Genomic DNA, 24,274 nt, shown 5'->3' with positions numbered 1-24,274 from the left:
CTCGTTGGTCATATTCACAACCAACGGTCGAAATCATTCCTTCTCTGATGTCTGTCTTTGACAGCTCGATTATGTTCAACTTGACATTGTTTGTAAATAAAGCAGATATATTGAGAAAAGAAAGTTTATAATTATTTTATGTAAGCATACTCTTTCTCTTGTAATTTATGTTTGTATTGGTCATGTAAAGTTGCTATTTGGGCCGAAGGTCTTTAAAAGCAATAAAGATATTCATAGACTGAGGGTACAACGGCACCGTAAAAAGAAAAGCACACGGCTACAAATGTTGGAAAAGGTTTTCTTTATTTTACCATATTAATCACATGAATTATTTTGCGCATGGTGTTATAGATCAAAAAGTAGCAAGCCTCACAGAAAACGGTGAAAATGACACGTAATAGCAGTGCACGAATGGTAATCAATGTACTCGTTATTTCAAAATGGCGACCACTGTTGCTACTTCATACCCTAAGCAGTACTCGTGGTGGCGCTCTGAGAAACATTATTATAGCGCCACCACTGCATGGAATGCGGTGCTAGCCGATATGAGCCTGCAATTTACACTTAAGGGCAGTTCACAGAACCGCTAAGTTATAACGGGCAATACATGAAGACAAACTTATGTCAGTTAAAAAAGGCAAAAAGTTACCACACTTTTTTTTGCATATAATGTACTCGGTAAATACAAGAAGATTTGTAAAACTAGGTTATGTGCTATTCGTGTTCATATTTCATTGCTATATTTACATATAAAACAATTCTTTTTCGCCCACAGAGCGAAATCACTACGACTCCAGTAACTGCTCAGCCACCTTTCACCAACCCCAGCCACTCAGAAAGGTGCGGAAATATTTGAAAGGAGAGTTAGCTTCAGGGACCGGTCTTACGACCTTAAAATTAAAAGTTGCTGAAAGACATAACAAGAACGTTACATAATTTTCCTTTTTTAACAGATTAAAAATTTAAGATGTATTGCTACTCTGTACATTGTATGACTATACAAAATTTACTGTCGTTGCAAGTAACTTAAGTGTTGGTATTTGCGTTCTTTAGAGCTCAACATCACCAACCGTTGAATATTTACTGCGTTAACGATGGCAAATAATGGATTTCGGCCCTGATTCACGTAATGGCGTGGAGCTGGAAAGTACTAAACTGCTTGAACGGATCTTAAGAATATATTGCTTCCATCAGATCAACGGTTACTATTACACGGGTCATATCATGAAGATATTATTGCCAGGTAAAACGCTTTGATGTAAATTGAGCGGGCAGACGACACGTTGGACAAGACGATGTCCCACGTCATGGCACATTTAGAGACTTTGCCGACTGCTCAGAGGAAATCAGTAGTTCACAGTTAGCGATATTATGCCCTCATGAAGTACAAACCCAACTGATTAAGTTACAGTGATGTATTTTTCTTTAAAATACAGAGTTTGTAAATAACAACTATCGAATTAGATGAAATTCAGTCAAAAAAACTGACAAAACAGTCAGCAAAATTTCCCATGTCAACTCTGTTTTGAAAAATTCTAATCCCTACATATTATAAGGCAAGTTTCGTTAACATATCTAGCTATATTTCTTACACTTCAACTAGAATTCTGTCTAAAATTACAGTGGATTCGACATAAAAAACGTTTCAGTCGCACACAACTCAGTTGACGATGACGATCCCGGCATCACATCCGGGCATTTTACTATCGTATGTGCATACATTATATACACTAGTAATCACTGCACAACTAAATTATATCACAGTCGTCATTTCCATTCTCTACGGACAGGTAAACTGAAAACTATGGCTAACGACAATAAAGGTTTGTACTTTCCTCTGGGTAACAAAATATCCAATTGATGGTGGCTCAGAGGTATCAAAAATTACGAATGATATACTAAGCGGTCGGAAGTGAAATTGAGTACAGATTTCAATATGATGTCTAAAACAACAGAGTTATAGTATTGTAACATTTCTACACTCAAAGTGCGGATGAAAAGACCAGATTGTACTTTGTAAAGAGAAGTAATCTTACGAAATAGAAAAAAAATGTTTGTTTCTAAATCTCGCGAGATCTCGCGACAACTCATCGGAGAAAGAAATGTACCATCTAAAGTAAGGAAATCTCAATAATATTTACAGTATATTTACAGGTTTATTAGAGTATCCTTGCGTTGCGTTCTCGTAAGAAGTCCTGTTTTGTATTCTCTTGTGATGAATTCCTAAATCGATCGTGTGTACCTTTGGTTGCGTCTTCGTACCAGCTCGAGGTAGCGACTGAAGAGGTCGGACTGATGTTGAAATATTTTGACAAAAATATTACCTTTTCAGTTTGGTAGATCCGATGTCGTGCATGGCATTTCTCAAGACGTGTTAGTCCATGAAGACAAGACCCGATTCATTCTTTTCACACTTAAAACATCAACTAGCGCCCTATGCGTTCCGTCTATTATCACGTCTTCTGAGCGTGCATGACACTTACTAATGCAGCCGCACGGTCGCATACGCTATCGTTCTATCTTGATCGACAAGCGATATATTTTTCCTACATTTCAAAATTTAAACCAAATTTCTAAAAATTTACGTTGCAACTTGTTGTCCGAGTAGGTGGAAGAACTTTGTCATCATGTTTTTCTCTGGGTGATGTCCCGATTCATCTCTGCCGCTCTTGAAAGCAAGGAACAGCACAACTCAAGACTTGCCAGTTCATCGGCAAACATCGGGAATCCTCGACAGAGTCCGTGTCAAATCCCTGCCGCGTCCGTATGGTATCGGGAAGGGGGGGGGGGAGCCGAGCTATCGGTTCATTTTTTGCCGCACAAACCGGTATTCTCCGATGAATCCCGAAAGACCAGCCGTTCAGACTCGGATTTGGACACTTTTGGGCGTCGATTAATCGAAGGAAATATTAAAAAGAAAGATGTTGTACTCAAATTTATTCACGGACAGGTGACTGCATAAAGAAATAACTGACGTCCAGTCCATGTACACTATATGTTAATATTACAAAATAAATGTGAAAGACTAACTGTAACTGGTGGAGAGACCGTACAAAAATACGCAAAAGTTCAACTTGGGCTCTCTGACTTTTGTTGCAAGTTTTCATTGATATGCATAGTTTATAGAGAGTTCAAGATCAAAGCTGTGTTTCCCGGGTGTCGGACTTGGAGTCGTCGGCCGAGGTGCTCGGTAGTTGTCATGACTTCTTCAGGAGACTGTCTATCGACATATTTTTCACGAACTCTGTTGGAAACAGAGGAGAAAAAAAAAGTGTTACTATCCGTGAATCATGCATATTAACAACTATATAGATTGAAGATTAACCGCAAAACGACAAACTCTGAATTGCACACAAATCTCATTGGTATGTTGCGATATGGACTTTTTTTATTTTACATGTAATAACTTCTTTGACTTTACAGTATTGGCCGGCATTTTGTCCTTGACCCAAAATTATAGGTATAGACGTCCACAGTTATTGTTGTAAACAATGGCAGTCGGCCGGGGTCAAAATTACTATAATGTCCGAATAAAAAGACTCGGAGGCTCTGATAATGTTGAAAATTTAAAAAAAAAAAACTCCACCGACTGGAGTGTACAGGAATATTGTTGGATTTTGCAAGCTGGAGATGACGAAGGCGGTCCATTCATTTCAATCGTCTAATATTTAAACTCCCCTCTTATTACACTCATTCAAAAACGTTGAAGTCCAAGATATCGGCCAAATAGGTGCAAATAATTTCCTATATTGATTAGAACACAATTCCCTATGACTGTCAACAAAACTATTTAAAATTTTTACACAAGCTGCTCAATTTGTGAAAGTTTCCCGCACGCAGTAGCCATCTGCTAAAACGTACCATGGTAATAAAAGTAGCATAAAACGACTTTCTAAAAAAAGAAGAATTGTGTCTCTGAATTTGCGCACACAGATGTAACGCATACAATATCCAGCGTGCACAATCGCTTTATAGGTTATCACATATTTCGGTGCGCATCTGGTAGATGACGTAGAGTAATGTCTATAAAGAACGCGAACCACTTTGGCTGACCTGAGATAATAATAATGATGTTCGATCAAAAAGGGAATTGGTGTCGTTGTGCACCCATTTTAAGTTAAAAATGGTTGGTGATAGTCAGCCAAAAGCCAACAGAAGATAGGGACCTGCACACATCGATGAAAGCACGACCACACAATTTCTAGGCTACATCAAATTGTCATGCTCAGCGGTGTCGTCTTGTCATTTCCGCGAAATGAACAAATACGGAGACAGTGCAAAGCTGATTGCAAATTCAACCAGTTACGCTTTAAATGACGTGAAACGGACAACTCTCCGCCTGGTAATGCTAAAATCAACGAACAGATGTCGTTGCTGTTCCTTTCATACTGTTCAATGGCAGCGGCGCTCTGTGCATATTTGCTCTCGCAATCAAAATGACAAATTACTCCGAGTTGTTCACTTCGCCATTGTATCAGATGCCATTACAACGCACGCCTGTTGTACTATTATAGAACTTTATAAAATGGTGCGTAACGGTGTCTAAAATTGGTTCTATGAGTAGACAGGCAGGCAGACTGGCAAATAGATGGAGTAAATATTTGTGAACCATATCCAATACATGCTAAAGTTTAAACGACAAGAATGCCACCACCCGCCTGTTTATATCATGTGATGGAATTTTTTTCTCGATGTAGCAGCTTTTTTTACAGCCACTCTCTTGAAAGATGTTAAATCTCAACGCACTTGAGTCAAAATCAACAGCTGAAAGAGAATTAAAATTCAGCGATGTGGAAAGTGTTTTCGTTTGAGGCTATGAATGCCGCGGCTTAGCGCTGCGGATTTGTACGAACCACGTAAGGGATGTATCGATATAATAATTTTCTTTTGAAAAGGAAAGGATTTTACGAGGAAAATAATCCACTGAGGAAAAGATTTGCGCATTTGTTACTATCAGGTGGCGTATGATACATGATAGTGTCTGTTTATGGCAAATTTATACACATAGTTGGCGTTTCTGAAATCGCTACATGTAACTTCCACATCGCCTTGCCGAGAAACCTGTCAAAAGGTAAAGGGACATGTTGAACTCTGGCCAATTTACAATTAAATACACGGGTTAGATTTTGCAAAAGCAAAATACATATCTTAAAGGCTTGCATATGAGATAGGTAAATAGAAAGATAAATTGATATATGTAAACAGATAGATGGAAAGCTGTACACATAGATACATAACGATAGATAGATAGATATATGATAGATAGGTAGGTAGATAGATGGATAGATAAATGATAGACGGATAGATAGATAAAGTTGGATGATAGATAGACACGCACATACATACATGCATACATACATACATGCATACGTACATACATACATACATACAAACAAATGTGTACAGATATTATATATATGTATATATATATAATCTAATCTAATCTAATCTATATATATATATATATATATATATATATATATATATATATATATATATATATAGTAAATATAAACATTTGCATTTTCCAAATGACATGATGATGAACTTCATTCATGAACTAAAATAACGCATCTTCGTGTCATGTAAATTAATTACACGCAGTAAAATGCGATTCAGCTTGCTAAACGCAACATCAATACACAGCTGAAACTGACATGATTGCATGTCAGTTTCAATTAGCCTCACATATTACGATTCGATAGGTCCGTGGCGAGACGAAGGCATGCATAGCGTAACACGAGGCGCCTACAAATACTCCCACCCTTAGGACAGTGGAGAAGTATGCCAGTTGACGGTTTAAGTCCAGGGATTTCGCTGTAAAGACTTAGCGAGCAAATGAGCTCCTGAATTGAATGCCCTCGAAGAGGCAAAAATGAAGAATGTGTTCACATCATAATTGGTTTGGAATTCGTTATGAGTGTCCGCACGGCGAACAGATTTATTCTAGCAAGCGCGTGTCTTGCATATTTCCTCCCATCAAGTATTGTGAATGTTTGTCTTTGCCTAAATCGAGAAAGGAGGCAAGCGAGACTAGGGGAGGGGGATTCGAGGTGAATTGGTATGACGCCCAGCGTCAGCTCCAGACGTTACGCGTTTTCACAACACACATGCCTAACCCGTCAGTCCATAACAATTTTGATGATGGCCGTGGGGAGACCTTCGCCGATTTTAATGAACTGACGGTGTTGTCGCACTCTGAACATAAAAAAGTCAATAGTGACGCGTTTACACTCACTTCACTTGAAATTTTAATGAGAAACCAGGATGTGTGTAGGAGCTGTCTGGCCAAGCCCACCACCTGCTTTGCTCGCATCTAATCACTCATTAGTAAGCATCCGTGTTACTGGATTCTATTGGACCCTGAATACCAACAAAAGTTTAAAGGTAATAGAAATGCACTTTGTTCACATTCGACCGATTGGCACCAGAATAGTCATAATGTTTCTATATTTTGAAATAAAAAAGATCATATGGTTTAATAGCTACATTTACGGTTTATAGCATAGACGAACTGTAGTATCGGATGATTATCGCATGCATGTTCGTAAGGAACTGAAATTTCAAAACAGGTATACATACAGTGTACCTATACCGACACCAGACAGGACCATTATGTATGCGTTGTATCGACCGCAGTGCTACATTTTACTGAGTCAGATCACTATGTATGTATGTATGTATGTATGTATGTATGTATGTATGTATGTATGTATGTATGTATGTATGTATGTATGTATGTATGTATGTATGCATGCATGCATGCATGTATGTATGTATGTATGTATGTATGTATGTATGTATGTATGTATGTATGTATGTATGTATGTATGTATGTATATGTGTGTATCTATGTATCTATATATGATGTATCTATCTATATATCACTCTATCTATCTATCCATCTATCTATCTGTGTATCTACTGTATGTATGTATCGGTGCGTGCATTTTCAAAGGATTATATGACATTGTGACACTGGCCAAGTTTAAATAACTCTTGCCTTGGAAACTGTTAAGTCTCCAAGATCCACGCTCAGAGCGACCATGGAGGCAAAACAAGCAAAAAGTTCATACATGACGATAACAGCATTCTCCGAATAAAGATTGGCCAATCTCATATCGTCATCGGTATGAAGGATACAAACGATGTCTGTGTGTCCTTCTAGCTTCCCAATACTTTATCTTTCATCCTTGAATTAGCAGGATGTGACGTCACTAAAATATTTGCATTTGATATTAACTTCCTGACCTTCCTTCACGGAAATTATCTTGTTTTTACAGGAGAGGCTGATTGTGGAATAATATGAAATCAAACCACCTACGTAATTAGTCAAGAGAATGATAGTTTTGTGCAAATTTATCGTCTGCTTGATAAAATCTAGCGTCTGAGCTCGGTCGCCTACTTCTTCTTTTTTTGATTGCTCGAAAATCAATAACGAAAAAGTAAGTATAGACCATCTCTTGGGCTTATATAATTTCTTGAAAAACGGACCTCTTGTTCAAAGTTTGATTAGGTTTGCTATAGCGTCGTGTGTTTTATGTTCGATTCGAGAGGTACGTGTTTTCATGTCAATTTAAACTCTTTGAATCAATTTACTACACATTAATTTGAATAAAAAGATCTTCCTTTGACCCTGTCGCTGGCATCTAAATCTGCGTAAAATTCGCAAACTAAGCCGGTGTGTAATTTCCAAATGGCGCCGTCTTCACTGTCGGTCTGATGAGCGAATTCTCTGCTGATCAGCGCTCCGACGAACCATTCCCGTTGACCTTGGTGCTGCGACTTGTCGGAGACGCGTCTTGTTAGCGATCTGTATCTTCGACGAAGCATAGGCATGCTGCTCTGAATGACTGAAATAATCATGACTCTTACTTGTGTGGTTTGATCGATTCTTTCTATTTCCTTTTCTTTTCAAACGGTTGGCTTGTTACTGGGCTCTCTCATACATGTACGTGACATACAATCATACACATGCATATATATACATATATATATATATATATATATATATATATATATATATATATATATATATATATATATATATATATATATCGAAGTATAAAGATATCCTCATGGGAAATTACAGTGCTCAATGCAAAAGCAGAGCGTTATAAATAAATAAACATATTACTTCAAGTATAAAGTAATGAAATCTATTACTTAAGTTTCATGCATTGCAATCTAAGGATTGCAAGATGCATGGAATTTAAGTAATAGATTTCATTACTTTGTACTTGAAGTAATCTGTATATATATATATATATATATATATATATATATATATTTATGTATATAATATGTATTTATGTACATACGTATCTATGTATGTATGTATGTATGTATGTATGTATGTATGTATGTATGTATGTATGTATGTATGTATGTATGTATGTATGTATGTATGTATATATGTATGTATGTATGTATGTATGTATGTATGTATGTATGTATGTATGTATGTATGTATGTATATATGTATGTATGGGTGGATGTAGATGGAGGGTATTTCCGCCAAATAATATGATAGTATTTCGTACTTCTCGTCCAATGTCATTGTCATTGTCATTGTTGTCATTTTGCATGCAAAAGTTTATACATTTGCTTTTTTTACTTTAGAACGCACAAATTCACAACGTCACGACGAGTTCCTTGCCATGCGAGAGCTCCACTTTGAAAGTGAAGCGCTCCATCAAAAATGGCGCAATTTTACCTCATAAGGTAAAATTGCCGCCTTACGCGGGCATGGCACGCAGGTTTCAGATTCCTGATCACTTCGGTCAACGGAATCGCGGGTTTCCTTAATCAGCACGTAGACGTCAGAAGTCTGTCTTCCCGCTTTGCAACGCTGATGGACTCGGACCTGTTGGCGCCAAAAATTACTTTACGCTGCAGTGGCAGACGACATTGTTTTGGCGGCAAAAACATAATGATGTTCATTTTTATCATTCAATAACTCGGCCAACGACGTTTTTAGTCGTCGCGCGGATTAACCAAACGCCAAGTAGTTTCATTTTCGTGTTTCGGCTATGACTTTTAATTTTCGAGTGTAATCCACGGAACGGTGCGGATGTCATACTCGATGACGCCTAAACTAGTCCCTCGGATGGTTTTACGAGTGATAAAAACAATACGATTGGAAATATTATTAAGGATAGTGGGATGTTGCTACCCAGTTTTGACATAGCTCTCTTGCAGAATAAGGATGCCGAATTAACATCATTGAGAATTGACTGTACAGTGAAGCGCTAGATAGCTATACAGAGAGTCCTAAATGAGAGAACACGAGTGCAGGAATTCCGCAGAGTGGAAGGTGACAAAACTGTTGATGTGCAGCGTTGAATAAGCTGTTTGTCTGATTGGTCCATTGCCACTATTCACAGCGACTTAGGGAGTCTGTTTGTATTGTTTTAATTATATTGCTAAGATTCAGCTACCCAATTGGATAACAGCTTATAAAACACTGCACATAAGCCCTGACAAAATGTGACATTTAACTGTATGTGTTTTATCTTTCTCAGGCAACCTTCTCTCGAAAACAGATTGTAACAGCAGGTGGCCAGATCAAGAGTAAGTTTAACCCTAAGGTAAACTAGGAAGGTCAGCAAGGACCCTTGGGCGTACCGATTCATTGATGTGACGGTTACGTTGGTCTCGACGGAGTGAAATTTGACATGATCGAATGGGAAACGACAAACTGAACGCATGCGCAGACTTTGTTTGTGAATGTGGTATATGTTTGTATAGCAGTCGCCAATACGAGTTGCGATTATAGAATTCGTTAAAGGGGCATATTCCTTAACATCGTACACCTATTGTTCTTTGTGGGTGTGAAATTAGTAAGTTTTGTGTTTTCCCTTGATTTGTTCATTTCGCCGAAACTTTAACTCTCTCTATTTAAATTTAATCATTTCGAATCTACCCCAACAAAGTTGACATGTAGGTATAGTTCGAGAGCCATAATTTACTGGCTAGATTTCTGGGTTGTAATTGAATAATCTGATCATGGACCGCGGGTTTCAAACATCTCCTGCTTAAGACATGACCCCATCAGGTCAGCAGCGTCTTTACGTCACGGTAGCATCGCGAACAAAAACGCTGGTAAACCAATTAACTTGAGCAATGGCTTTTATTATCCAAATGACAGGAGTAACAGCCGAAGCACCTTCCACAATTTTTTACGATTTTAAGAATGCAGTAAACGGCCTGGACAGAACGCAGCAAAGAGCCTCTCTTTCGACACGCTTGCAGACGAACGTTCTAAAGGTTGCGGTCGGCGGGATTACCCGATCGTTTGCCGTTGCGTGCGGGTGATCGATCTTGGTCAGGTAATCAAATCGTTCGCGTGATAAATATTGACATTGTACAAACAAGGCATACTTGGTTTGTCGCGACCTTATATCAATGTAATCCAAGCCTTAAGATTGCTAATGTAATACGGAGCTTTCACAATTCAATTAGTTTTGGCGAGCGAAGTTATATTTGAATTGAGAAAGCCATTCGCCTGTAGCCGAGTTCACGAGTGCTCGGTATGTGCTGAAACAGGGCCGAGTTTTTGGCGGCTTTAAACACTGTCACTGAAGCAACAGCTCACGTTTTGTTGTCTAGCCCCCCGGGTCTAGCCCAAAGCTTTAATACCACGATCCTGAGGGCATTGAACCGGCACAGGTACATCGGAAGAGCGCAATTAATATGATGATCAAGCTTTAAAACAACAGCGCCTAGCCAAACAAAACAATATACGGAAAGACAATCGCAATCTATATGGCAATCTGTTTGATTGTCGCACAATTTAATTTGTTATCTGAACTATGCCGTACAGCAACTGTACCGTAGAGCGTCCAATTACAAACTAAGATAAACAATCCACGGACGTAATTTGTAAACATCGCGAGGCTTTCAGGAACAGAATTGTCGCAAATGACGGGAACCAAGCAAGATTTACTAATTACCTTTGCTTTATTGTCAATTCTACCCTTGCCTGGCAAGATACAGACGAATAACAAGCACCTTCGATTATCTTTCGTCGGCCTGTGGCCGGCATGCAGGCAGGATAATTACGTCTGAACACTGGGCAAGAATCTAAATCGCCTCGCCAACAGTATTGTATGTATTTCCCCCAAACAGTTCAAATAGAAAGTCGAGTTAAGCCCAGGTGTGCAACAACTGACCCCTTTCCGCTCCAGGAAGCCGGAGGCCCGCGTTCACTTTTCCACTACATCGCCTTATCGCGTGAAAGAAATCTGCGAAGTACGCGAAGTACGGCTTTCAGAGATACATCTAAAGATACCGTTCTCTGTAAAATGTCATCGTCCTTATCAGTGTGTAATATCAATTTATCATAAATACGCCTGCGCAAACCTCATTTTTGATATTAATAGCTAAAGAAATTTTTAAGAAAACTGGTACAATAATACCGTGTATGGTGAAACACCACACAGGTTAAAGTTCACAACACGCCAAAGGAAGAAAATATTTGAAAGTTTCCTATCCATTCTGTTTCTCGATATCTGGTTTCAATATCTCAGATCTGACCTCTGACCTCGGTAGTTTTTCTGCTGTCGTGTCAATGTCTTTGAAAGAAAAATGGGTGTAACAAGAGCACAGCTTGAAGATAGAACGATATATTGATCCGTGACGGCGTGAAACAGGTGGCAGATCGTATACAAGGACTGCAGAGAGAGAGAGAGAGAGAGAGAGAGAGAGAGAGAGAGAGAGAGAGAGAGAGAGAGAGAGAGAGAGAGAGAGAGAGAGAGAGAGAGAGAGTAATTTCAATTACCTGAGTAATTAATGGATCCGTCGCCATCCGTATCGGCTTCGCTCAGCATCTCCTGCACTTCTTCATCGGGCAGGGTGTCGCCATACGTCGTCAGGACGTATTTGAGTTCTTTGGACGTGATGCTGCCCTTTCCTTCCTTGTCAAACACTCGGAAAGCATCTCTGATCTCCTCGTCGATGTCGATGTCCCTCAGCTTTTTGGCCATCATGGTCAGGAACTCTTCGAAGTCTATCTCTCCGTTTCCTGCGTACGAATGAAATTTAAAATGCCGTTGGGTATGGTTTTTTCGTCCGCTTTTTAAAACGAATATGTGTAGCCTAGTCCCAAGGGGATCCGAAGGCGGATAACTGTATTTGGCAGAAGATGTGTGGGTGGGTTACACTTCCGGCGTGAGCTGAGTCATTACGTCAATTTCGTGTGTAGGTAGAATATGTTGTATCTGCGCACATCAAACTACAGTTGACGCGAATCCTGAATGATATGTCAATATTACTTGGAAAGGCACTATTACAGCTACAGGTTCGGTTTGCAAAATGCCACCAGACTTCCCGCGAAGGTTCGGGAGACGCTGTCATTTTTTTTGGAACTCAAATTCGTCTTTTTTGAAATTGGCGTAGTTCCAGACAACAGTGCTCCCATGTTTTGGGACGTCGAATTGCGAACGTTTTCACTGAGGGCAAAACAGCTGCCTATGGAAGTATCACACTTCATTCCCGCGCGTTGAAAAATCCAGTTCAACAGAGCTCACTGAAGGGGGGCCTTGTAAGGAAAGCCAAAACTTCTCATATCTTAACGGGAGAGCAGCTTATCAAAGTGAGGGTTTTTACGGGATAGTTCGCTTGCAGGGCTGGTTGTTTATGGGTTATATATATATATATATATATATATATATATATATATATATATATATATATATATATATATATATATATATATATATATATATACCGTCATATGGCTACTGCTATTAAAAAGTATGAAAAGTAAAAAATATGCTGAGTTTGTAAAATACCTACCGTACAAATAAAACATAATTTTATCTGATTAATGATCTCGACGGGGTCCATGAGCGCATGCGCACAACCTGAACAGAGCAATATCCTTGAACACGGTTTCAACTGCTGCATCATGACGTTTGACAAAACTTAGGCGTTGCGCAGATGTCTTCGAATCATTTCAATCGGAACTTAAACTCAGTTGCTATTGGAAACGAACGATGGGACGACAAAATGTGTACAGAATGCTGTCGTCTGATAAAATTAATGGCGGGTAATTGTCAAGTAGCGCTGTTTATTCTCTCTCAATCATCTTCGGTTTACCGTCCTGATTACTTTTATCGACGAAAGAAATATGGCCTTGCCGTCATGCGAACGGAAAGAGCAATTATTTCGACATCTGTCGTGCAAAACGAACGCCGTTCAATCCCTGTCGCAGTTTCTAGAGGTAGCTGCGGTAGGTTTTTAGTCGGGATGAAAGGTTTTTTCAGTAACCGCTACGACTTACACGTACGACAGTTTCATATGCAATTATGGTTGTTTTTAAAATTCTGACAGGAAAAGAGTGAACTTGAACTATTGATATCATGTAGAGTAAAAGTCAGCCAAGGTTATCGTTAACATTTAACACTTGTTGATAATATTGACATTAAAATGCAACGGTCAAATGTACTCGATATATATATATATATATATATATATATATATATATATATATATATATATATATATATATATATATATATATATATATATATATATATATATATAACATCTGTATACTTTGAGATATATAATATTATATATATGTGTGTGTGTGTGTGTGTGTGTGTATTTCTCTGTGTGTGTAACGTGATGTAATTATGTGTGTGTAATAATAAGATACAATAAGAACAGTAATAAGACAATACATAGATACATATATGTATCGTGTACACTCTTGAAATTCTTATTTTCATTTTCGAGAAACAAAGGCTTGATACAGTGTAATTGCCCAAACGGTGAGCAGTTTGGTTCCGATATTTGGACTCCAAATTGATACACGTGCTAACGTTTGAAATAACTATGAGTGCCTCAAAGTGGGTATAAACTTAATGTAGAGAACATTTCATTGACCACAGTCCCTCCAGTGCACTGACCTTTTACGTATTTTACATGTGCCGCCAAAAGTCTCAGTACATACTCCAGAAAATGTTAAGAGTTGAGATGGGAAAAAGCTCAAGGGAATCTATCATAGCTATCGCGCCCCGTGTATCAATCATTCCTGGCAGGCTTAAATGAATTGCACACGATGAAAACATATCTTAATTTATTTTGTTTATTCTCATCACAATATCACTAATTACTAGTTGTATGAAATTTGTGTTTTTACATAGAGGTTAATAAATTTTGCCTAAGTGATTACTCAATATTTCTGGTTTAAAAATAAATCAATTATACCAATAAGATGTATGCAAAGTCAGCAGGCGTGAGTAAATCAACCTGCCATCACAACGCTGTGTCTGTGTATATGCGTTCATGCAGTTTTTTTGTCGTTTGGAAAACTGTTGACTCGCAAGTCCTGCTGAATCGCGCTGGGGAATACCCCCGGACGCTTAAGGTAGAATGCGCTTCGGCCGGGGACAGGTATATTCGAATTCTCAAATTTTCCCGATGCTATTCGGAAGTACAAATATCAATTTTGGCACAGACAAGGAGATAAGATTGCCTGTGATTTGGGTACTAATTTAAATTTAATTTAAATTAATTTAAATTTACTTTCAAGGCGCATACTACCTAGGGTGGATTATTTTAATTTTTTGCGTAATGGCGAAATGTGTATCAAGACTGGAAAGTGGAAACCAATAATGTACAGATTGTTCAGGCAAAAACTTCCCACAAAGTATATACGTTTGACTTTTGTGTTTGCAACATACTGAATACTTTCAATTTCAAGGTTCTCAAGCATTTGCAGTGATGGCAGTCTGTTTCCTCAAGCGTCGATAAAATGCTTTAAATAATGAATTCATCAAACTGGGATGCAGATATGCTCCAATACAACTGACATTCGTGACTACGGTGTAATTATTAATAAGCTCAGAATAATCATCTTTGCCCTCCAACCAACTGCGAAATGTGTAATGCTGATAAATTCCTCTGCCATAGATAATAATCCTTGGAGTCAATTTTGTTCTGTGAATAGACAGGCGGTGATGCTTCGTGAACTGAATCCACGGGATTAGAGCGTTGGATTATGAAAGTCGTCGGCAAAAAGGCGGAGCGGAGCGTATAAGCGTCCATTTGCAAATCCGTTCTCGTAAAACGTCATCTTCCGCAGCGGAACGGGCGTGAATCATCTGAATTATTGACCGGACTTGTATGTCAGCGAGGACGGCTAACGAGGCGATTCATGAGACGGTGACCGAAGAAGCTCGATGCAAATACACCATTCTCCGATATTCAAAACAAGGTCAAAATTGTCAGTGGAAAAATAAATGAAAGCCGTACGCATCAGCCCCTCCCTCCCCACCTTTTAAAGAAATTCCTTCTTCCATGGCAATTTAGTTTCTCACCTATCCACTCTCTCGTCGAGTACCCCCTCCATGCACTACAGCCCCCCATCACAAAAGCTTCAACTGCGCTCTCTCTCTCTCTCTCTCTCTCTCTCTCTCTCTCTCTCTCTCTCTCTCTCTCTCTCTCTCTCTCTCTCTCTCTCTCTCTCTCTCTCTCTCTCAGTTATCCGCGGGCCAAAAGGACAAAGACTCCTCTTTTTCAGGTGATAAAACAATTTATCGCCCGAGCTTTCCCCGTCTGTGCCACTCAGACGAGAAAACTATGAGCCCGCCCACCAGGAAACCGTACACTAGCATTTGTCCACGAATTCAGCTTAAAACTTAGTTTGTGACTTAGCTGTCGCTGTCATTACTGGGGGATGTTAGAAGTATGTTAAAGCCAAGAACGGGGTTGAAGATCACCGATCACCGATCAACCGGGTGAGAATTTTAAATTGACGGCTGATGCTAAAAACAGCCACCTCATCATTGAACTTTGCTTTATTTCATATCTAAATGTAACGTAAATTTAGTAAATTGAGCAGATCTTTGTGATTGGTCGATCGTGAAACTAAAGTATAAGCATACAGCTATAGAAAATGTAAATTTCAACAACTGAAATTGACGCTACCCCTGGCGTGTACATTGTTAAAAAAGATGGGGGAAGTGACCAAACACAAAAACCGTCACGTTTTTTTTATCAACATCAACTTTTTACAATATTGCGCATTCCTTGTTTTCTGCGTTTCATTGTTGCCACACTGTTCAGACTGGTTTCAAATTCCAAATGGCTTTTAGTGACGTCACTGTAAAGAGCTTTTTACTTAAAATAATAATGGCGTTTTTGTGATTATTACAAAGATTGAACGGCTCGCTACTCCTTTTGCGAAATACTCTATATTTGCTGAAGTTAAGTGGAAGCATTCGCCTTGTTTGCTGACGCAAAGCGCTCTGACAATAGCGAGAACAAGAGTGCCCGTGACTGAGCGGAATTTTGCGGACAACTGGCTACTGCAGCGAATCCCGATTAATCGAAAAAATATCCGTTGTTCATTTTAAATATATCGAGCAACCCCGTCCGCAGTCAGCAAGAAGTCCTATCGATCGAAGACTCACGGCATCGGTACACGTGATCTAACAGATGGGTTTGGCGTACAGCTCCCCGTGCCCGTGGCGTTGGTGATTAGCGCGACTCCCGATGGAACCATGCAGGCAGTTATCTGAGAGAGGTATCAATACTGCAAGTTATCGATTGTCACGGATGTTGATACTCCCATGAAAGATTACGGTTATCTGCGGATTGTCAGTGCGAATACTTAACTGCTGGCCCTGGCTATGGCTAGACGTGGACTGAAATATTTCCTACGTATTTAATCTTAGTGAAAGACATGATGCACGAGGTCATCCCTACCATGTGTGACAGATTATACCGATGGAATCTCTAGGCCAAAAAAAAAAAAAAGCTGTTCAACGGGCGGGATGACTTCAAAGTTGGGTAGGTAGGGTCGGATTTTTTTTTTTTTTTTTGATTTTTTTTTTTTTTGGTTTTTCTTGAACAGAACATATACTATAAACACTTTTTGTGTGTTTCATGCTTTTTCTTAGTCACATAACATATACTGGCTATGTTGTTTAGTACGTTCATGATTTTTTCAATTTTTGTTGACATGGGTTGGTTGTCTCAAACAGCTTCTTTGCCTTCACTTCTACAGTTCAATCTACAGGTGCCGCCAACTGGTAAATAATTTCATGAATTTCTCAACATCATCACAAAACCTGTTTTGAAGGCTGATATACTGATTTTTCTTATTTTTGACCCTGACCTAAAACTCGGAGGGGAAAGTGAAGGCTGTTCGTAAGTGCCCTCCCACTGGTATACACTGAAAATGTCCCACTGAATTTGATGCCCACTGCCCTCCTGTATCTACAGTCTGCCCGCTCCCCACTCCCCACAACAATTCAAGCTCCCTGCTGCCCTCTCCCTACTACTGAAATTCCCCATTGCCAACTAGATGCCCACTGTGCAACCCAGATCAACACAAAACCATGCAAGCAGTTAGCAGTATACCTTGGAACATTGTTAAGCACGCCGCTTTCCCCTCCCTCTACGTATTTTCCGGTGCCCACTGTCAAAAATTTCTCCCCGCCCGCTGAAAGTAATGAATTTCTTCCCCGCCTACAGTAAATATCGATATTTTCTCCCCGCCCGCTGATTAGTTTTGAAATCTGCCCGCCCGCTGAAAAACTTTGCACGAACACCTTTTTGCACGAACAGCTTCGTGGTTGCACCTGAATCTAACGGAGCTATTTCTGTGTTGGTGTCACCAGCCATATGAGCACGGTGCATTCCAACCAAAACTCGCGACTCAGAAACTGACGGGTCAGCCCCGGGATGTCCGGGGTGACGTTGTCGAGCGAGGGAGCGAAATTAGACCATTCCTCCTGTGTCCAAGTCAAACAAATGTCACAAGGTTGACTCCTTGTGCATTCTCGACAACGGAAACACAAATCATGTCTGTCCTGCAGTGAGAACTGCTGCTACAATCACACATTCGATAGGAGAAAGCCATGACGAAAATCGGAACGAGTGATGACTCAAAGAACAATAAAGAATTTTCAAGGAACACTGAAAATACGAACACTAGAAAACATAGACTGTACAACCACTCGGACGTGAAATAAACGCCAGTGAAACAATACAGTACAGAGTGTCTATGCTATACGGAACACGTGGCGTAATAGTTTATTTTCCACGGCGTATTAACCCTGCCCTTCACCTTGACCAAATGTTTGTGATGCGCTTCCACCTTTACTCTTCAAATCATAGCCTGTATCAATCTCACTCAAGTCAGTGTCATCGAAAATGTGAAGATCATTCATCTTACAGACAGATGTTCACTGAATAACATCTCCGCGTTTCTTCAGATTCATAAAGATTTCGGGAAAAAAAAAAAGAAAAATGTGGAGTGGTCCAAATATGGTCGGTCGGGCCCGTTGAACAGATAATTTTTTTTTCTCGCCCTAGTACCCAATAAAGGTTTCAAATTTGTATCCCTTATGTATTGGGGATAGTTTTCAGTCAAAAGGGTACACCTAAAGGCTTATTTGAATTAGTGTTAAATGAAAGGCCAGAGTACTTTGGTATTTTGAACGATAAAAATGATAAGTATGTATGTATGTATGTATGTATGTATGTATGTATGTATGTATGTATGTATGTATGTATGTATGTATGTATGTATGTATGTATGTATGTATGTATGTATGTGTGTGTATGTATGTGTATTGGTGTGTGCGTCTGTGTGTGTGGAGGGAGGGAGGAATGGATGGATGGATGTGCATGTGCGTATTCACTTCGATGTTTACTAAGTTCTACGGGCAAATGAAAAAATCCCCTGTGCCTTATTCTCTCGATAATTCATGAAGGTACAATGCACATGCGATATTTGCATAATTTCTCTGATCAATACCGAGCATTAATTAGCGACAACGAACACCTATCACTTTGCAATGGACATGAGTGTGATTAATAAATGAAATAGCGATGATATTAGAGTCATGAACTGGGAATGTTCAATTCTCAAACGTATTTAAGTTTTTGTCGCTTCAAAAAATGTAATTACCGTAGTTGGGAATATTTCGGTCTCATAAGTACTTTATTTCCTTTGTCGAATCATATATGAAACCCCCGCGCCTGACAATGTTTTAATTAAAATTGTTGAGATAACAAACTTGAGGAATGTACTAGTTTGTCCGTAGCCATTTTGCGACTGAGCTTTTTATGTAGTGAAACACAACCATCAGGGCACTAGGGGGACAGAGTACTTTTTCTCGGTAAACGAGATTTGAGTGGCGGTTGGGGCTGTCGGCAGCGAATGTTTACCGCCATACCTAGATGACAAAACTATGTCATCAGCTTTGACATGATAGCGTATTAAAGCACAGCTGTCGACAGTTTCAGATGACAAGAGCGCTGCAATTAAAATGCCCGGAAAAAGTACTGAGTGCACCGAAAATACAAGTGAAAACGGACCGGTACTGTCTGACGTCAGCCCCTTTTCTCTCTACGACGGGAAATATGTCATCGGACTTGACCTTGAAAAGAAGAATTCGTGAAAAATGAGTAGCTGCTGGAGTGCACGCAGGGGTCAGTCGTACGAAGTTTACATTCAGCAATGGACATTAAATATCTCTATTCAAATAAATAAACCCGTCTTGAAAACAGCGTCCCTTGCCCTTCAAGGCAATTCCTCCAATATTTAGTTGGATACTTGTAGGTCAGACCCACTACACTGAAGACGAACGTGATGCATTAATGTCTAAATGCGAAAAGGTGTATATTATCCCTTCCCTCGCGCTTCTGTGGAAGGGTTGCGTGAAGCTTGACTGGAAAGAGAGTCAGTCTACGATACGCATTCTTCCACTGGAGACCGCAGTTTAATGGGTTGTGTTGAGCTATTTGCAATTTTAGGGCGGCATAGTTTCGAATCCAGGCGTCCCCTGTGTGTGTTTCGTTCGCTAACTTTGCAATCACCAGTCCGTGTGTGAAATCGCTATTAAACTTATGACCCAGGCCTGTGACGAAATCGCCGCGACCTAATACCCAATTCCTGACCAAACAGGCGTGTAAATCTGCAGCGCTGTCGACTGACACAATTCCATGTAGCGATTATTCTATGTGAGAAATGCTGGCCGCTGAGAAGTTTATAGTTGTACTGGGATAATTTTCCCGATTAAATAGTTCGCTGGTATTGAAAAACATTATGCAGTATTGCCTGACACTGTGCAGTCCTGCAGCTGGCCTATCAGCCTGGTGCATTGATTGCGTGATACGAAGCGGTCTGAAAAGCTAACGTATTTGTACATTTTTGCACGCTGTCAATCATTATATCATACATTTTTTTCGGGGGAAGCGAACAGAGTTGTTCTCGTGCAAAAACCTGTTCGCAAGCGATGTAGAGGTCGCTAGCAGGGCATTTGTTTTCGTCTCGGTAGAGGCAGATCGAGCGGGCGGGCAAGTTTCGTCGTCAGCGGGTGGGGATATATCATTACTCAGCGGCCTAATTGGAGGGCAGGGAGAATGATTCATTTCCTTTTTGCATTTTGTCGATAGACGGGAAAGGAAAAAAAGTATGTGGGGAGTGTGATTTATTTGCTGATGGGGAGGGGAGAAAGGGAAAATCAAGTTGGAGGGAGGGGATATTGTTCAACTCGCAGTGGATGGGCATTTGCGAATATCTATTATCCCCCTTTAATTTAATATTGTTCAAAATACATTTGGATCAGTGGCATATTTTCACGAGAAAAAGAAAAGCCTCTGGTTGCTATTTCTCAAAGTCGGAAGGTTGGCTGCCCCTCCCCCACACACCCCACGTTGTCTCTTCATTTGTATCACTTCAGGTGTTTATTCCCATGAATTGATTCAGAATAAATCGTCCTCGGCTTTATAACTTGCCGTCTGTCGATCCATTCTTTGAACTGAGATTGCAGAAAGAATAACTCTACAATTCTTTATCACAGGATGCAGATTTCGATCCTCGTCTTGAAATTTCATCATGGCGTCCGTGAACAGCGCCGCCGGAAGTGCGGGAAGCAACGACTGAAAGGAAATGCACTGTCGCGATACGTACGATAATCAGGTACAACGTAGGTTGAAGGTTTGTCAAGGACGCGCGTACGCCCCAAGATCGATGAGCTTGAACATTGCGATTGATTCACGTAGTTGCAATGACGGATGTGTCGGAGAATAAATTTGGATTACGAATATCGTTAACGACATCCTGCGCTACAATATGGCGCTCTCAATTCTCCTAAATCTCCCAGACCTGAAGGTAATGACTGCCCGTGACATTAATGACACACAAGTCTTCTGGCTTCGAAATATACAACGACTGCACACAGGAACTGTAATGAAATAACTACAGTGAACTAGACAAATTCTGACGACTTTTACTCACTAGGGATGTCACGTGACAAAACCCTGACGCCTTTATCATGTCCATTACACCTAAGCCTATATCGTCCACCAGCAACACTTCGATTTATAGCTGGCCACGATACTAAGATTAAAAAAACACGAGCTGCACTTAGTTTGCGTTGACACTCGCCTCTGGAGGGGAGCTTTTTATGATGAAACACGTCTTTTCGGATGATCCAATGGCACTTTCATAAATTTTCAAACGACCACGGTAGTTTGTTTTAATCGTGCACTACCTCATCTTATCAGACCCCTACCGACATCAAATGCGAAGCAAATAACACAGAATTTTAAGTAAGCATCCCAGTATGATAGTGGCATGCGCAGCAATCTTTTAAAACGTCCATTCAGAGCGCAGACGTAATTATTGGAAACGTACATAAATATCGATATGACTGGCAAAATTTTTATCGGGTCTAATCGATGTTACTGTCAACATTACAAATTGCACGATATTTGTTTTAGTCACCAACATATATTTAAAATCTCCTTAAAGTCGCTGAGTATAAACTATACTGACAATCCGATCGTATTTATAAAGATGGCTTAATAAAACATACTATTAGAGTGTGTTCCCGGGTAAACCGTCCACAGCCTACATTATGAACCCGAGCGACCCTAAACGATTTTATGCACTTTCTAAATTTACGCATTATTTTGCCTCAGTTTGCAGTCTTTGATGGTCACAAACACTTAATAAAAATAAAAAAAGGAAAAAATCCAGGTCGACCTACCGTATTTCTTATGGGCATATGATATTATGGAAATACAGAATAACTTTATATGCCTAATGGTATAATTTCATTAACAGCAAGGCTATGTGCCAGAGAAGTAAAAACAAATTATAGAAATTCTTCAAGGAAGTGAATTTATAACTTCATTAAATGTGAGAGAGATTTACTTACAATGCCTTCAGAAATACTGGTAAGACCTCTTTCCTTGAAGTCTCTCATTCATTATGTGTATCGGTTTGATATATATATATATATATATATATATATATATATATATATATATATATATATATATATATATATATATATAGAAGAAACTTGGGTTGAAACACACTACCACACCTGGTTGTTAGGTTCCAAACGTATTTATTATACCTCAAACACAACGTTTCGCTCTAAATTTAAAGGTTGTGTTTGAGGTATAAATAATACCTTTGGAACATAACAACCAGGTATGGTAGTGTGTTTCAACCCAAGTTTCTTCTATCTTCACCCCATTCCACGCTCCACTGGGGATCACCTGAATTCCTACAGTTTCTTTTATATATATATATATATATATATATATATATATATATATATATATATATATATATATATATATATATATATATATACACATACACCTTTAGTTGTATTGGTTATGGGAACTTTCTTCTTTTTAGGATTCTTCAGAAAAGACAGTGTGTAGTCCTGCGATGTGCGATCCTCAACGTTTTCATATTCGCGCTTTGCGCTTTTTTTTGTCGTTCTTTATGAAATACATTCGGTGGAGCTATGGTTATCAATGACGGTACAGGCATACTGTAATATCGAATACCAATGGCAACATTGAGCCATGATACCGAGCTGCGTTTACTTTGCTACATACCGATGTATCGATTTTGTCAACTCTTCACAGGTTTGTTGCCGCAAGTTCAGGTCTCGTCTTTTCGCTGCTGAGCAAGTACATCGATCCGCGCACGTGTTTCATGTTTGCCATCACTTCAGTAATCGAGTCACACTGTAAATCGATCATATTTCTATTGAAATTATTCGTCGCGATAAATACACGAATAAAATATTTTGCTTTATGGGTATTACATTCTCCTTTTGAATTTAACTGTCCGGAAGTTCCGTTAGTTAGAAATTCAATAAATACATTACATCCATTTTCTGGTTCTACCCATCAGTCAAATATTTTTCCTATTTATCCCAATTTTTCCTGTATGGCTGTTTATTCTACTTGTTTCGATGGCTCACAGTGTAGTGTCAAATATATATTTTTGTTATCGCGAGAAATTGCAATTTCTTTGAAAATATGAGACAAAAGAAAAATCATGAGAGAAATCCAGTGAATATGGGTAGATTATTCAGAATACTGCAATCAAAGCGGTAGATTTAAACTATGCACGAAAGTGCTGAGACGTGCGGTCAAATGGAGATTGTAAAACTGGCTGATTCTAATACACCGTTCCCTCAAGACATAACGTAGTTATGAATACAACCAAGGTAAACTCAGGCGCTCGGATAGCCCAATGGTTCATGCATACGCGGAGTCCGTCGCCCCTTTATGTAAAAGCCTAATGCACTAGAAAACCGTCATGGTACAGTCGCCATTTTAGGTCACATTGTTTTCAGGGTGGTTTTGCGCAATCCACAGAGCAGCCTGTTGCTCACTATAGCTGTGAGGCACGTACGTAGGAGCCTTGTAAAACACCCAGGCTCTCACAAAGCCGGGTCTACTGATAACGCAATGATGGAACGATAGGGATCCCGAGCGAGGCCCGCCGACATGATATCTCATCGCCACTTAGATGGCAAAGATACCCCGCGAGACCTTCAAGTTTTCGACATGCCTACTGGAGTAGCAAAGGTCTGAACAAACACTCAAAAATGTCAGCCCGAGGGTAAGCGATTTCTGCATCTTACTATGGCAATTAAGACAATGCGCAGAGCTATTAAATTAACGGTCGCCACGGCAACATTCACGGTGGCGTGCCCACGGACTGTAATTTGAGATGGAAATGATAGCGTTATTTATTTTGCATCAATTTTCCTCGGTGATTCATAACAATACGCTGTATCTTTGATTAAAAAGGCATTATTCAGTCAGACCATTTCGCTAGAAAAGATTCGCCGTTTCTGAAATCCGTTGCAAGACTTATCAAATATATAGGTTACACGGATGTTTTGACGGAGAACTGTAACACACTTTTATGGATAACATAAAAGCATTAAGAAAAACTGGAGAATACGTTGATTCCGTGTAGAGG

The 24,274-nt window shown here is 39.5% G+C and overlaps 1 protein-coding gene across 3 annotated transcripts in view; it reads right to left on the bottom strand.

Annotated features, from left to right (window-relative positions):
- Nucleotides 1-284: 284 nt before the first annotated feature.
- LOC139119066 (calmodulin-like) overlaps nucleotides 285-24,274 on the bottom strand; it is a 58,634-nt gene continuing 34,644 nt past the window's right edge. For all 3 annotated transcript variants that reach the window (XM_070682683.1, XM_070682685.1, XM_070682684.1), the window contains exons 4-5: nucleotides 11,783-12,025; nucleotides 285-3,244 (exon numbers count right to left, since the gene is read on the bottom strand). In XM_070682683.1, coding sequence (XP_070538784.1) covers nucleotides 3,198-3,244; nucleotides 11,783-12,025 — 290 coding nt within the window. In that variant the 3' untranslated portion in view covers nucleotides 285-3,197. The remainder of the gene's footprint in view (nucleotides 3,245-11,782; nucleotides 12,026-24,274) is intronic.

This window comes from Ptychodera flava, chromosome 19 (genome assembly GCF_041260155.1).
Source record: "Ptychodera flava strain L36383 chromosome 19, AS_Pfla_20210202, whole genome shotgun sequence".
In the NCBI taxonomy this organism is placed as follows: domain Eukaryota; kingdom Metazoa; phylum Hemichordata; class Enteropneusta; family Ptychoderidae; genus Ptychodera; species Ptychodera flava.
This window is presented reverse-complemented; position numbering and strand designations above follow the sequence as displayed.